Source organism: Pezoporus flaviventris, unplaced genomic scaffold (assembly GCF_033815535.1).
Source record: "Pezoporus flaviventris isolate CSIRO_AGI_PZ_B2104156 unplaced genomic scaffold, CSIRO_AGI_Pfla_v1 ptg000015l, whole genome shotgun sequence".
Taxonomy (NCBI): Eukaryota; Metazoa; Chordata; class Aves; order Psittaciformes; family Psittacidae; genus Pezoporus; species Pezoporus flaviventris.
In genome coordinates, this window is record NW_026892563.1 from 10,970,737 (window position 1) to 10,985,885 (window position 15,149).

A 15,149-nucleotide genomic window follows, 5' to 3' on the forward strand; every position below is an offset into this window, starting at 1 on the left:
TAAGAGGCAGCGAGGCCTGACTGACTTCAAAGAGAGAAGGATACCTTACTGGGCTGTTACTATATTGCCTTGGGTATTTTAAGATAAACCAAGTGTAGATTAAAATACCATTCTGAAGAAAGCTCCCAGCACCAATGAAGCAAAATTTTATTCAAGACATGTGGACTGTATACCAGATGTTGTAGCATTTCTCACAGGAAGTCCCAAGCTCCTGGAGAAATACTAAATCTGAGAATCTGAGGTTTTATAACAACCTTCCCTCCCCAGACAACCCCACCCCAAAGAGGTAGCCCTTATGGTTAAAAAGGAAAGGAAACTAAATTGAACTACAAGCAACATTAAAAAAAAAGTGAAGAAAATGTAGAAAGCCAAATATGAAAACAATTGTCTTTACCTCAAAACAATACCAATGAAGCTAATTAAATGTTCTACAAGTGCCAGAAATACAGTTCTAGAGTACTTTGACAGGACTCAGTAATATGAAAATGCACTGTAATCAAGGGAATTTTTAATTCTACATGCTAAGGTCTATGGATTTATGATTTTGGAGTAAGATAGGTTGGTGCACACAGACACACGCTTGCATAAACATTCACAATGACACACCACTGACACAGGGAAGATGACATTAGGCCAAGAGGAATGGGCTGAATAGTACAATTTTCCTTTAAAGAACATACTTTATTAAGCTGAACTTCACCTCTGATTCACCACGTCAGTACTGTGCTTATAAATATTCAGAAATAACAATATTATTTAGAAAGAAATAGTCTAAGTGCAACAAAGCTACTATCACAGTGTCATTAAATCCAACCCAGAATTATGTATTGCTGTAAACTGGTGGATACATACATTCATCAAAAATTAAAACCAAGATGAAAGTTACTGTTATCTCTTCTTTGTATTAGTCTTAGGTTTAAGAGACCCAGTCATATATCAGTATTATATAAGATATAATAAAAACATGGAACAAAAATTATTTCTGCTCAGAAGCATAAATATAAGACAAATTCTGTATATAAATTCATAAGACAGAGAAACAGGAAAACCAAGAAAACAATGAGATGATGCTGACTAGCACAGTAATCTACGTATCCCAGGAACACAGAAAATGAAATGCAAAGATATGAGGGAAGCTGAAAATTGAAGGTATTTTAGAAAATGACTATGAAACAATGCAGAAGGAATTCTAGAATAGCCTCTGCTTTTAGTGTTCTTGCAGATATGGCCTCCCAGAGAAATTACCTTTCAGAGAAAAAGCATACTGCACTGGTGATGATGATCCAGCCCACCTGCTGAGGGAATTCTTCAAACAGTTCTCCCTAAGGCTTGGTCATTGTTCCTTTCTACACTACTTGGGAAAGGAGTTTCCATTGCAGTGTGAGACAGTCCCTCCCACTCCCTGGGGCTGAGCATGCTGCCTCTGCTGGACTGGGATAAAAGCCAGATTTGATTCCTCAAATAGCAAGGTGCTTTCCTGCCAACATAGCTGCTTTTTTTTTTTTTTTTAACAAATATTTTCCATTTGCTTTTGTCTTACGAACGTATCTCTTACAGGATAATACAAAATAGGAAAACAAGGTTTCTTAAAAATAAGAAAGGCGTATAAGCATAACATGTTCTGAGGGAGTTTTGCAAGGCATCTAGCACACATACACTTTCTGAGCTGTTTTTGCAAAAGAAATAGATTCATGTTTCACTAAAACATGTTCTGCTTATTAGTTTTAACATAATCAGTATTCAAGAGGGTACGGACCAATGTTCATCTGAAAAACTTATATCATGTGAGTCACACAGAAAAACCATTATTATCCAAATAAAAATGTAGAAAAAATAGATGATCCATTAAAATCTTTAAGGTTTTTATACAGAGTTGCTGGTTTTATTTATTTTTTTATATCATATGATTGATATTCTACCAGTCTATTTGTGATTTAAATGAAAAGAGAAGAAGAAAATGAAAATGTCCTGAAAATAGAAATCAAAATGTCTCTTGGTTTTTTATCAAAGTGTATAAAAGAATTGTTAAATCAATACGCTTTGTTCAGAAAAAAGCAAATGGGGAATAAGTGTAAGAAGAGTTTAAAACATTTTCAAATAGAGAACTATAGTATCAGTGATGGCTGGACGCTGCTGAACAACTGCTACTTTTGCAAAAGATGTTCAAGTTTACTGTGCCAACATCCAACATAGAGAGGGTAAACAGAACAAACCAAAATAAATCTAGTAGAAAGATTTAGCCAACCATGTAAGAGGATAAACTGAGATCGAGACAACATTGATTCTAGCAAAAGAGAAAATATGTTTCCTTAAAAGTCTGGACTTCAGGACCAAATCTGTTTGGATGACTGAGTTCAAAAGAAATACTAAGGGAACTCTGAAGTGCGCATGGACGCGTGTTCCTTTGAAACATTACCATTATCAGCAACCGATAACAGACAAAAGTCTCTCTAAAAATCATTATACCTTGAATGCATACACTGTGAATATACATTAAACTCTAAAGGAAGTGGCTACACATGTAGAAACAACACATATAGCTACTCCAAAATTTATTTAATCTCATTTAGTTAAAACCATAGATGTGTAATTGTTATGCCAGCAAGAGGTAAAATAAACTTAAGAAAGTTCATAATGCTTCCATCGCAGACATACTTTCAGAAATAACAACACTTACCTTCACGATTCCATCTATGAAAGTAATGTAACAAACTTAAATTAACAGCCAAAAGATACTAGGCTAGAGAACTATCTGACTCAGGACAGGCAGACACAGACAAAGCAAGTAGCATAGGGAGGCCCCAGTCACACAAAAGCTGATACTGTTCTGCCCAGTGAAAATCTCACTTGTAAATTGAACGACATCTGCATTCAGAAGCACCCACAGTGTCCCTAAAGAGGTGACCAAACTACTTGACTCAATAGGAGAATGATTTCTCTTGTCTCCTTCAGTGTAGGGAGCTGCATAAAATAGCAGCTTCTGGTTTTACTTTTTAGCAAACCTTGCTTCCTTTGATGCATTGTCAGAGATAAAACATAATCTGTAAAGATCTTCTTCATTAGGCACGGTCTTGAAGCCAGTATACTTTTCAAAACAAATAATTAAAGTAAAATCTTGTGTCATAATACAGAAAATAGCTAAACACAAACACCTCCAGAATCAATAACCTCTTCACATTTATTTTCAACTTCTTTATCAGTATTGCTGACACAAGACAACACTGACTCCAGGATCTCTTTCATGAATGTCAACAAAAAAACAGAAAATCTTAATTCAAGCATTTGGTAGGACTTCTAAAAATCTGTCAGTGGTAATTAAAGCTGCTTAACTACTGAAATTTAACTCTCTTTTTCCATAAAGTTATTTACATCCTTTACTTAACTTTATTACCTTCTTTATAATCTAAACAGGATACCAGAATGAAACCATCTATAAAGATTTACATAGTCATAAACCAAGACAGTTCTATGTCACAGACAGGAATGCCCTAAAGTGTTCACCAAAATATTGATCATGACATTTCTAACAGAAATGAGAAAAAAAAAAATAAAATTGTCCAACCCAAAGTTACACATTTTCTTTATAAGAAACATCAATTATTAAACATTTATTTTTATTTTTTTAGGTAGTGAATATTTTTAAATGGTTATTTCTTGAAGGCCCTTTTCTTTAGTCTCCCCAATAAACAAAATGATGTTTTAATAATGAATTGTGCAACTTTTGTATAGGAATAAAACACTGAAAGAATATAGGGATTCTGTAAAATTATTTAACAAAAATGAAATTAAAAAAATCAAAAAATTAACCTATTCAATAAGTCCACATCAGGATATGCTGGTGTATTGCAGGATTTGGCCTGGAGCGAATATGAATTACTTGTAAGTAGTTGGCACCTTTTTCCCCCTTGTTTTGAAAAGCTTTGGCACCCAAGTAGAGTGGAAGAGTCATGAGATAGGTATCTAAACAGACATACATAAATGAATCAATTAAAAACAATCGATGGGATGACAGGACTGCTGCTTATATGGCCTTCAGAGGCACCTCTGTTCTCATAACACGGAATTTAATGAATTACTGAGAAAGAAGACTTCCATTTTGTGACCTATATTAAAAAAACATGTGGGTAACCTCCACTCCTAACACAAAGGTAGACCTTTCCCTATTTTTTTTTTCCTTCTTTCTGAAAAAGAGTTAGTTCAGAAGCAAAAGAAGGTATTTTCAGCCACAGGAGTGATCTATCATCATGTGCCTAATCTAAAAATAAGGATACGTCTTGAGAAAAAGTAGGAACATGAGAACAAATTTAACTGTGGAAAAAGGCCAAGGAAAAGGAACAGTAGTTTTAATGCAAAGAGACAGTCACAACTTCACAACAGATTAGAAAATTCCTACTTAGTGGTATATAATGCTTTACAGGTGACCTGTTTTGATGGCCTCATTAACCCCAAATACTCCAAGAGAGGTAAGCAGTTTCCCTGGCAGAACTTCATCCAAGTACAACTGATGATTTTTTCAGAGCTCAAACAGAAACTGGAATAGTATCAACGCAATTCTATCATTCCCCTTTCACATAGCAGAACAAAACGGCTTTTTGATAGCATTTTGTTCTCACAAATGTATTACTATAGTGTGTATTTACATGCATCCATTTCTGTCTAAGAGAATGACTATGACTTTTAAATACAAGAATGGCAAAATGATATGAATTCATTGCATTTTTTTCTTGTTTAAAAGGGTATGGCAGACCATTACAGAAATAACAGATCATTAGTGAAGTACTATGAACCAGATTGGTATTATAAAGAACAGGAAAAAGTAAAAGCATTGCAGCAGCATGAGCTAATGTCTGGTAGACCTGTCATAGACCAAAATGCGTAAACAAAAGCCATCTGATTTATCAAAGCCCAAGAAGCTATATGACAACACAGAATCATAGTTTGGGTTGAAACGGACCTTCGAAGGTCATCTAGTCCAAACCCCTGCAATGAGCAGGGACATTTTCAACTAGATCAGGTTCTCTAGAACCACATCCAGCCTGGCCTTGAATGTCTCCAGGGGTGACATATCCACCACCTCTCTGTACAACCTGTTCCAGCGTTTTACTACCCTCACTGTAAATTTTTGTTTCCCACATCCGGCCTGAATCGCCCCTCTTTTAGTTTAAAATCATTACTCCTCATCCTATCTCAACAAGCCCTGCTAAAAAGTCTCTCCCAATCTTTCTTATAGGCCTCTTTCAATGAATGGCTGCAAATAAGGTCTCTCTGGAGTCTTCTCTTCTCCAGGCTGAACCCCAACTCTCTCAGTCTTTCCTCATAGAACAATGGTTAATAAATACGTAAAACCTTTCTGCATGAGTGACACAAGTGTTTTGGCTCTTATTATTAGACTCATGTTAATCTCTTCCTGTCCAGGTTTTTATTTCTCATTCATATTATCTGATCACCTTCCTATATTGCAGCTTGTGATATAAAAAGACAGAGCAATGTAAGCATTTGGAACACAAGCTAGATAAACTTACTGGGAGGGGGGGAAAAAAAATAGTGCAAATTGCAAGATGACTTGTTGGAGATGCAATTCAGGAAAATCATGAGCTCCTAATCCCTTCTTCCTGCATGCTTCATATAATTTTATCCAATGCGTATTTAATGTAAAATGCATAAAGTTATCAAGAACAGAGATTAGAACTGTAGAGTCTTGTGCCAAAGCAACGCAGTCATCACTTAACGGGTAACTATCTATGGTTCTTTGATTCATAGAGCTACATTGTGGGGAAGCTTCACTAGAAAGCTTATCTTCCCATACAGGCCAGTTCAGAACCCTGCAGCTGGGTCCTCTTCTGGAAAGAAGTGTGTGAGGATTTGAATCCATTAAACTTGAAGGATGCACAGAATCCAGGTGGCCCGCTCTTCACTAATCACTACACAAAGTGTAAGAAGTGTACAAGTCATCTACTACATTGTAAAGAGTTTGGGCACCAGAGGAACTATGGCACCATTTACATTCACACCATACCCCTACAAAGCTGCATATAGGAACTAAAGCATTCACCAGTTTTTCAGAAACTCTGTAAAGTTTCTACAACCATAATCATCTACCTGCAGATCAGATAGCTGGCCGTCTTCCACTGGGTAAAAAGCATAGACATCTTGGTAGATTTGTGATATTCACCGAGGTATCCAAGCTGTTACATTTGGTAATAAAACAGCCATCATCTATATGGTCACATGAGCATTTTGGTTTTGATTCAGGAGAGCATTTTTGAAATGCATCTTCTGATTATGGCCATCACCCATTTTTGTTTTTCATTGTACAGTGTTGGCAGAGCATATTTCCTCTCAAATGACACTAAATGACACTAGTATAGCTAGTATAAAGCAAAAGCCCTCAAAATACACAATGAACAACAGATATAGAAGCACATTCAAACTGCTTAGCACAGAAAACTTACATCTAGTAGCGTGTGAAGATGCTGATCCTGGAAAACACTGTGAAGAAAATCTAAGTCTTTTTCGCTGCAGTCTGTAAGTGCATGAATTTCTTCCAGGCTATCCAGCACCTGTGAGACTGCTCCTATGGGGCAATAAACAGGAAAAAAGAAAGAATAAAAATCAATAAAGCAAAGACTCATGGTAAACTGAACTTTGGAAAGGGAAACTTTCACTTCATCTGGTATAACTGGAACAGGAACTTCAAAAAGCTGGAGTTTCTACAGGAAAACTCACTGAATAAACTTTACGCATATCAACAGTGCCCACATATAGTGCAATTATATCTAAGAAATGGTTTAAATGAAAAGAGGTTAAAGCCTATTTTTATTAAGCTTCACTTTGCAGTCTTTTACCATGGTTTCAAATGATGTCTTATTAAGTTACTTTGGTTATCTGCCTGTCCTCATCGTTCTCACCCCAACCTTCTCTTTTTTCACTTTTTGAACTGCTGGCCAACCTCAAATACATATTCCAAATCAGTAAAAATTTGAAAGAACCAGTGCTCTCACAAAATCTTTTAAAATTAGCATCTGAATAGAGGAGGGAAGACAGAGAAAGGGCTGACTGCTCTGTCCTCCAGAGAAGGTAAAAAAGTCTGTAACATGAGCTCTGTTTTTTTGTTCTGTTTGTTCTGCTTGCCTGGTTATCTCAGACCCAGCATTTGCTGCCTTTTGACCAGTGATTGTTTTGGGTCATAGAAAGGTGGGCATGATTTTTACATGGTGTAAGGGTGAAAAGGGAAGCATGAGACATGGGGACAGAAAGGAAAAACAGGAGGCATTATGGAAGGTGGAAGTCCTTGCGGACAGTTGAATTCACAGCCGGGGAGGATGCAGAAACACAACACCAATCCACAGTAAACCAGCCCCTATTGGTTCCTTTTGGAACAACTTGTTTTGAAAATCAGGTATCAGTGGTGGCTGCCACTTGTGTGCATTACTAGAACAGTAATTTTGGCTTATCTAAGCACAGCCCTTGTCTTCAGTTTTTCCACAGTGGTATAAGCATCTGGAAAGATGTTAGCATATCCAGTGTTAGTCTAAAATGGTGGTGTCTGACAGTGAATGTTTCTTCATGCATAAATTCTAATTCAGGATACAGAATTCTATGCATTCTGTATTTCACTAATTTGTCCTTAATATGCTTTGTTTGTTTACTTATTCATTGTCAGGACAGATATTATCTGAAAATTGCCATATTTCTTGAAATTCCATTCTTCACTATATGAACAATACTTACCAGCCTTCCTTAACACAACTCCTTTTATAATGTATAGCATTTTCAGAATGTAATAAAACCAAAACCCTAACCTTCTCTTAATCACACAAGGAAACAAGTTTAATTATTTCTCTGAAAACTTTGAAAAACTGGAATAAACATAACAAAATACACAAACCCTACCATACAAGGCTTGTGACGTCATGGCTGGATGAGTAAGTTACAAGTCTAGAAACTTACATCACATTTAGTACAAATCTCAACCTAGGATTCTCCTCACCATTCCCTGTACACCCAGGTTAAGAGCTACAGTATTCTACTCACAACTCATGGCTCAGGAGCAAGAAGCCTTATTAGTCCTCTCCCACTGAGTGTGCCTGATTAGTTATTTCCAACTGATATATTAGTTTAAGTTACATTCCTTTAAAGAGGTGGCTAGACAGCAAATAAAACTAATGGTTTGGCTTATTGTAGCTGCTACACGAGTCAGGTGCACTGAAGAGAAAAAACTGCTCTTTGATAACGAATAAGCATACTCAGCTGAAAGAAACTGTCCATATTCTTCTGCCTGAGCCACAGCTTCCACACTGGGAAACACTGCAGGAAACCTGAGAAAATACAGGGTGTGGGAATCTGCTGGTTTAGCATGGAGACATCAGAGCTAAGCCTTAAAGGCAAAGAAGGAAAACACTACCCAGGGACTCAAAAGGGACTGTGCTGAGTTTCTTTAAACATTTTCAGTATGCCATTTAAAGGCTGATGAACTCAGAGATTTTCAAGCCTGAAGGAAACTGCCTGACTTTCCAGGATGGAGTTAGTGGAAGGAAATTTGTTACAATTCTCTTTCTGTTCTTGTCATGCTCAGAGTTCAAATTAATTATTTTCTTTTCTAACACAACTTTTCTTCCCGGGTTCAATCCCCTTTCAAAGTGAATTTGAAGTGTTTAAGGAAAACTCAGGAGAACAGTCAGATATCTTAAGGCTTGGCTATCTTAAATCTCTAACACTGCTCAATGTTGCTTATAACCACCAAAACATGAGCCAAAGCCAGAAGCAATGGGAAGTATGTTCGATGTTGTCTCTAGTGCCGTATTATTGTGAAACGCTGAACAGACCATCACTCTGCTCTGGATCATCACATTATCTAGTTAACAATATTACTTTGGGAATTTTATTTTGTGGAATACTTTGGGCCTTTCAAATAGAAATCAAAGTTACTTTTTTTCTTTTTTTTTTTAAATATTTGCATCTCAACAACCTTTTGAATGTCTGGGAATTCCAAAACATTAAGCTTTGTTCATTAGGTATTTTTTCTCCTGTCCACTGGTTGCACTGAATAGACAGCTGTAAAAGAAAGTTTCCTAAAATATACTCAATAAATTTGATACGAAGTTCTGACAGTGACTTTGCAAATCTCTCAGAATCACAGTTCTATCTTATAGTTTTTTTACCTAAAATCTTATGCTGTATCTACTGCCATGTCTTTTACGCTTTTACAAATAACATGAACCTGCATGAGAAAATGGCACAGCAGCAATATACTCACAGCCTGTTATTGCATAAAATAGTGACAGAACAATTCTACAGGCATTTCTGTGAACACCTAAATTCTCTCTGTTACAGACATCTGGTTAAAAGCCTAGGAATACTTTTCAGAAGAGTTTAAAATTCAGGTAAAAGACTATACAAAATAAAACTAAGCAATCCTTACAGTACACCTGCCCCTAAAAAGACTCATATTCTATCACATTTAAGTTAAACTTCTAACCTTTGGGGAAAGTGTAAAAGCATTCAATATTTATAATTAAAGCTTGTATCCTCTAGAAATAGGCTTTAATGTCTTTCACCAATGCACCCATTTTAGCCTCAGCATAGATGATAAAAGAAGGACTTAAATGAGCTATTATAAAGCCATACAATCTAAAAGCTCAGACTGCTCATGGTCTGTAGCAGTTACAGACAGAATTCACAAATACAGAAATTAGAATGATGCATAAATATTAGGAATCCAGGACAATGAAAGTTGACTAAACTGACTGGCTTTGTTTGTTTCAAGACTCTCTAAAGTAAACTGTGAGAAAATGTTGCTTACTTCCCAGAACTTTCAATTAGCTCCAGTCACTAAGGTGACATGAATCTCACCCTATGCCTTAAGTTACTATAAAAATATGTACACAGATGATTGTGAAGGAAATGTTGTAATTCCAGTGATACAGGCAGAAAACTTTTCTCCACAGTAATAGTAACAAAATCAGCACCAAATCAGTTCTGTCAGATCCTACTGTAAATGCATATACATTCTCAGGGTGCAAATGAGCAGTGATATTCTGGGCCATGCACAAAACCTTGTCGTGTATTCCTGTAAGGCTACCTAAGAAAGGATGGTTGCAACTATTCACAATTTCCTTGGGGCTGACAAGTCTGAAAAGTTTAAACTTACGTGTTCTCACTATAGTAAAAGAAAGTCAGAATGCTTATGACACTTCTGAAGTCAGTACTGGTACACGATAGGTTTTTATAGTTAGTGGAATGACTTTTTAATGTGATACCAAATTGCTTCTAAGAAGATGGAGATGAACTGAGTAGCTTTCTGCCTACTAAAGCAGTTCTGTTATTTGTCAGTTTGACATATTTGTTTTAGAAGGCAGTAACTTGGGATTATTTCTTCACCTGGTGCATAGTCAAAGTTATCACAGTTATTTTCCTGTAGGTTCTGTTAACTCATTTATGGAGAGGGCAATTCAGAAACAGTTCTCTTTTAAAGCTGAATTCTAGTTCTCATACAGTGCCCTTAATACCATCTGAGGTTGGTATGGACACCGGCTCATCAAGGTGCAAGCAGATAAAGCTTTGGTAAAATAAAGTGCTGTTATTACATCCTGGCATCTAGCTATTCTAACCTGGAACAGGTGGTTTGGCTACAGAAACTGAACTTTAGAGGTCAGTAGGAGTTGCTTACTTCTTCCCCACAAGAGAAAGATCTTTAAAATATTGTTCCAAGAATTGCCTACGTATTCTACAATAGTAGTATGTCTCCACCATAAAACACCATAAAGCACCCCAAAGGGTTGCTTTTCCAAGGCTCAGCAAGCCAGGCAGGTACAACTGACTTCCTCTGTCATGGAGCAGGTAGTATAGAGAATTAGTAGCTTCTTTTCAGGCAGCAGTGATCTGCGACAATGTATGACTAAAAGATTGTTTGGGTAAAAAGACTTAGATCATGTTGCCACATACAAAGACTACATTCTGACTACAAATACCTTCAAAGAAGGTAAAATAATTATTTACTTTTTTTTTTTTTAAATACCAAGGATTACAAATGCCCATTTAATTCTTGGTCGGTCATACAACAGCTTCTGAGAAATGAAAACTTGTTATAGGAAGCCTGACCTCATTTAAATACAAAGCTATAAAACTGTGACCTTTTTGCAAGTCTCCTGCAATTAGTAATCCAGGAAATGACTTTGTAGAAGACCTTATGACAACCATTATAATAATAGTATATTTTTGTTAAAGAAAGACTGATTATCTCTAAATCCCTTAGATTTGAGGAACTGTATAAGATTAAGTTCCTGACACCAAGCAGTCATTTTAAACCTGCTCATTCTTATAAGCAACCTTAATTTGGATTGGCTTTTCAACTGTTCTTTATGTTGTATAAATAGGTAAGTAACTATGCCTCGAAGATTTACAGTGGTTTTTAAATGACTAACCAAAACTTAGCAGTTATTTGCAATTTCCCTCTATATTGTAATCCAGTCCTCACGCCAGTCAATCTACAATCAACATAACCTGATTTTTCCCAACATCATCTCTTGGCTGCCTTCTGGTGTGCAGCTGCTGTAAATGAAATTAAAAACCAACCCTGGCTCTCAAAGCACAGGCATTTGGGAAGGTAGGATTTATATTTCACTTTGTGGATGTGTGAGGCTAGCACATACAACAAGGACAGAAGAAAAAAATATCAGAAATGGTTACATTTTAGAGAAATAAAAAATTAGGATCACTAAATGAAGTCACTGGATACAATCTCATAAACCCAAAATGGACATTATTATAAAGTGCAGTTATTTTTAGGAAAAAAAGTATTTTATAAATATTGCAAGATTCTGATAGAGCGCATCTGGTGAAGTGAGAATGAGGTAAGTTTCACCAGCTTTGTAATGTGAGATTCAAGTTTCATGGATTTAATTTTCATTTTTCATGTATGACAAAACAAAGATTCATTGCTTCTGCTTCAAGACCTCAGAAACTTACACCTTTAAGGGACTATGTTGTGATAATTGTATAAATGAATGCTTTCAGTAGTTTTGTTTTGCTGGCATCTGACTATGATACCCTAAAAACACAAGACATAAATATTTTACACAATTAGGTAATTAAACATTATACCAAAGTGCTGTGGAAATGATGAAGTATCTGTCTGCTGAGGTTTGAAAATCACAATCCCATAAACATTTTAAACTGTTCACTTTAGGCCTGTTTTGCCTTAGTAGTAGTCGAGAGGAGTCCACTTAAAAATGTGTAAGATAGAACACCGCTATTGCCTGTTGATTCTGTAAAGAATTTACTAAACATACACTGTTTCCATTAAGGGCAAGAAAAGAGTCTTTTACAGAGGTGGGACCTTTCCACTACTTGTGCTGATGTAACTTTTTAGATTAAGAGAAAGCTAACTGAGTACTAGATCTCTTCATCACTTTAAACCACACCTGCAAGAATCACTGGAATCTCACACAGTAATCTGTTGCTCTTTGCTGTTTGCTACATTCCAGAGCAACTATTTCTGTAAGGACAGATGACAGCCAAAGCATGAGTGTGCATGTCTATGTATGTATATGCCTATAATAGTTTAAAATTAGGTGGGAGATACATGCTTCACATATACACAGTCACAGAATGGTTTGAGTTTTAAGGGACCTTAGAGATCCCCTAGTTCCAAGACCCTGCCATGGGCAGAGACACCTTTCACTAAACCAGGTTGCTCAAAGCCCCATCCAGCCTGGCCTTGAACATTTCCAGGGATGGGGCATCGCAGCAGCTCTTGTGGAGGGGCTCAGCTTGGGCAAGCATTCTGAGACAGGGAAATAGGAGGATAAGGAACAACATCCCGCACAACCTGTAACATCAAAAGAATGAACCAAACAACAATCCATGACTTAGATCAGAAATGGATCATGAACATATGTCGTGCTGCCCTGACCTAGAATGGAAGAGCTGTTAGCTTGTAAGTCTTAAAATGATGCAGGAAACCCCCCAGCTTTTAGAGCTTGGATTTTGAGACACTGAAATTGTTTTTGAAATGGTTGTGGTTTGTATCAAAGGGTCTAGAATGTCACACCTTCTCCTCTGTCTAAATAGTCTGTAGATATTAGAAGTGTTTGCATTTTCAATCTTTCATGAACTGTGCAGCTAACCTCTTCCCTACATGTAAGTAATATTCCTTCATTAAGGAGACACATACTAGATAATTAAATCAGGTGTATGCATATTGCAAAATGTATATACAAATGTATATACAAAATGTATATACAAATATAAATGCATATACAAAATGTATATGCATATATCGTGTATCACATCAACACAGAATGGTCAAGAATGTTCATGCAAGGGGATAGCAAGAAAAGAATGTATGACTAATATTACAGTATATGTTCAGTGTTAGGAGAAAAAAGCCCATTAGTCCAGGAAAACATTAATTTTGGAACTAAAATGCAAACCCAAACCATTTTATCCTTTATTAATTTGATAAAAAATAAATTTTATTTCAGTTGTGTTGCAAATATTGAAAACAAAAACCCAGGTAATTTTAATACTGCCTCTAAACTAGAATCTTAGGAATTCCTTGGAAAACATAACACTCCTGGTTAATTATACGTTCAAAATTATAGAACGATTTAGTCAAAAATGTACAGGCTATTTTTCTTGAACAGGCAGTATTAAAACTGAAAATAGCAAAGAGAAGAAAGCTGATTTTTAAACATGCAAAGACACACACCATAGCTGAATGATATGCCTTAAAGGAAAACAAAGGGATACCTACTTTCTGCTGCTAGAAGTCCTAGTAGGAAGGCAGCATTTGGACAAACAACAAACAGTATGAAGATTTCAGAACAAGCGATTTATAAAGCTGCAACCTAGCACACTATTTTAGCCACAAAATAGTATGAACAAAGTGACAAGGATCCCCCCCCCCTTTTTTTTTTTTATCATGGTTTCTATGTCTGAAGCAAATGGGACTTGCAGGCTGGGATGGGAGGAAAACAAACACTTGGCATTGGGAAGGTAGCACATGTACACAGTGCTAGGTATCTATAATAGTAGACTTTTTCCAACATTGGTTAAACTATTTTAAAAATTTCATGAACAAAAAATGATTTCAAGTAAGATTATCATAAAAGGTGAATTGAAAAACTAATTCAACATACTGTAAATGAAGCATAACATCATACTAATTTACTAGTATTTACTAACTGGAATTTAGCAATATTATATTGAAGTTATTTTTACCAAAGTTTCAGTGAGAACCAATATGAGAATAATTTAGAAACACAACCACTTTATTACTGTTTTTAATTAATAATGACTTTATATACTTAAAAGGTTTTGTATCTAAACATACCAGAACCAGAAGACATAACAGCTGAAAAATTATAAAGATAATAATGTAATATTGGAAACACTCAGATTTATGATCTCAAACCTGTCAAACCTGTCAGTTATACCTGCAATACTAAATCAGGAATTAATAACAGTAAATTATAAGGTAAATGATTTCCCTCCCTCCCCCAAAGAAGTCATGCTTAAAAATGTTACACAAGGCCCCTTGCAAATATTTACAAAATAAGTGGAAAGGTTTTCAAAACAACAGGATTTCTTTTTCTTTCTTGTGTCAACATGACTGATAGTTTTTAAGATATGGACTTATACTGCCCATTTTTCACGAAATCTAAATCCCATAAAACTACTAAGCAGTCACTAAATTATGCATTAAGCTAGTTTAATGTATATTAAACAACTTGGCCATACATTTGCTATTTGATCTCACTCTGAAATACTATTTGATTTAGCTTTTCCCCCATTGCCATGACTTTAAAATTTGAAAATCAAGATCTCATACAGCTAAAATTTTCTCATTCGATACGACAACAATAGAACAAATAAAAAGAATGAAAATTTCAATTTTCAATCCTGAGACAAAATATCAAAATGCATTTGTAAAAATGCCACATGAAATTTATGCCTTGCAGTTGAGAAAACAAGCTAGAAACACTGATGTACACTTAAAGCACCTGCTCACTGTGCAATGCAAAAGTACTGCTTCTATGTTTGTCACCTTTACAGTTACCACAGAGCTCAGAAATCACAGAAATGTTCAGGAAGTACTGCGACAGTGCTATTTGTTAGCCTGTGCTAAGTAAGTACACTTGGTCAGT

The 15,149-nt window shown here is 35.9% G+C and overlaps 1 protein-coding gene across 13 annotated transcripts in view; it reads right to left on the minus strand.

The window, feature by feature from the left end:
- Positions 1-15,149, minus strand: part of CASK (calcium/calmodulin dependent serine protein kinase) — a 200,847-nt gene that overhangs the window by 53,117 nt on the left and 132,581 nt on the right. For 9 of the 13 annotated variants that reach the window (XM_061453411.1, XM_061453409.1, XM_061453407.1 and 6 more), the window contains 2 exons: positions 13,757-13,774; positions 6,453-6,574 (listed from right to left, as the gene is read on the minus strand). In XM_061453411.1, the coding sequence (XP_061309395.1) occupies positions 6,453-6,574; positions 13,757-13,774 (140 nt within the window). Of the gene's footprint in view, positions 1-1,265; positions 1,301-6,452; positions 6,575-13,756; positions 13,775-15,149 lie in introns of those variants that run through there. The other 4 variants (XM_061453412.1, XM_061453410.1, XM_061453404.1 and 1 more) reach the window with 2 other exon arrangements.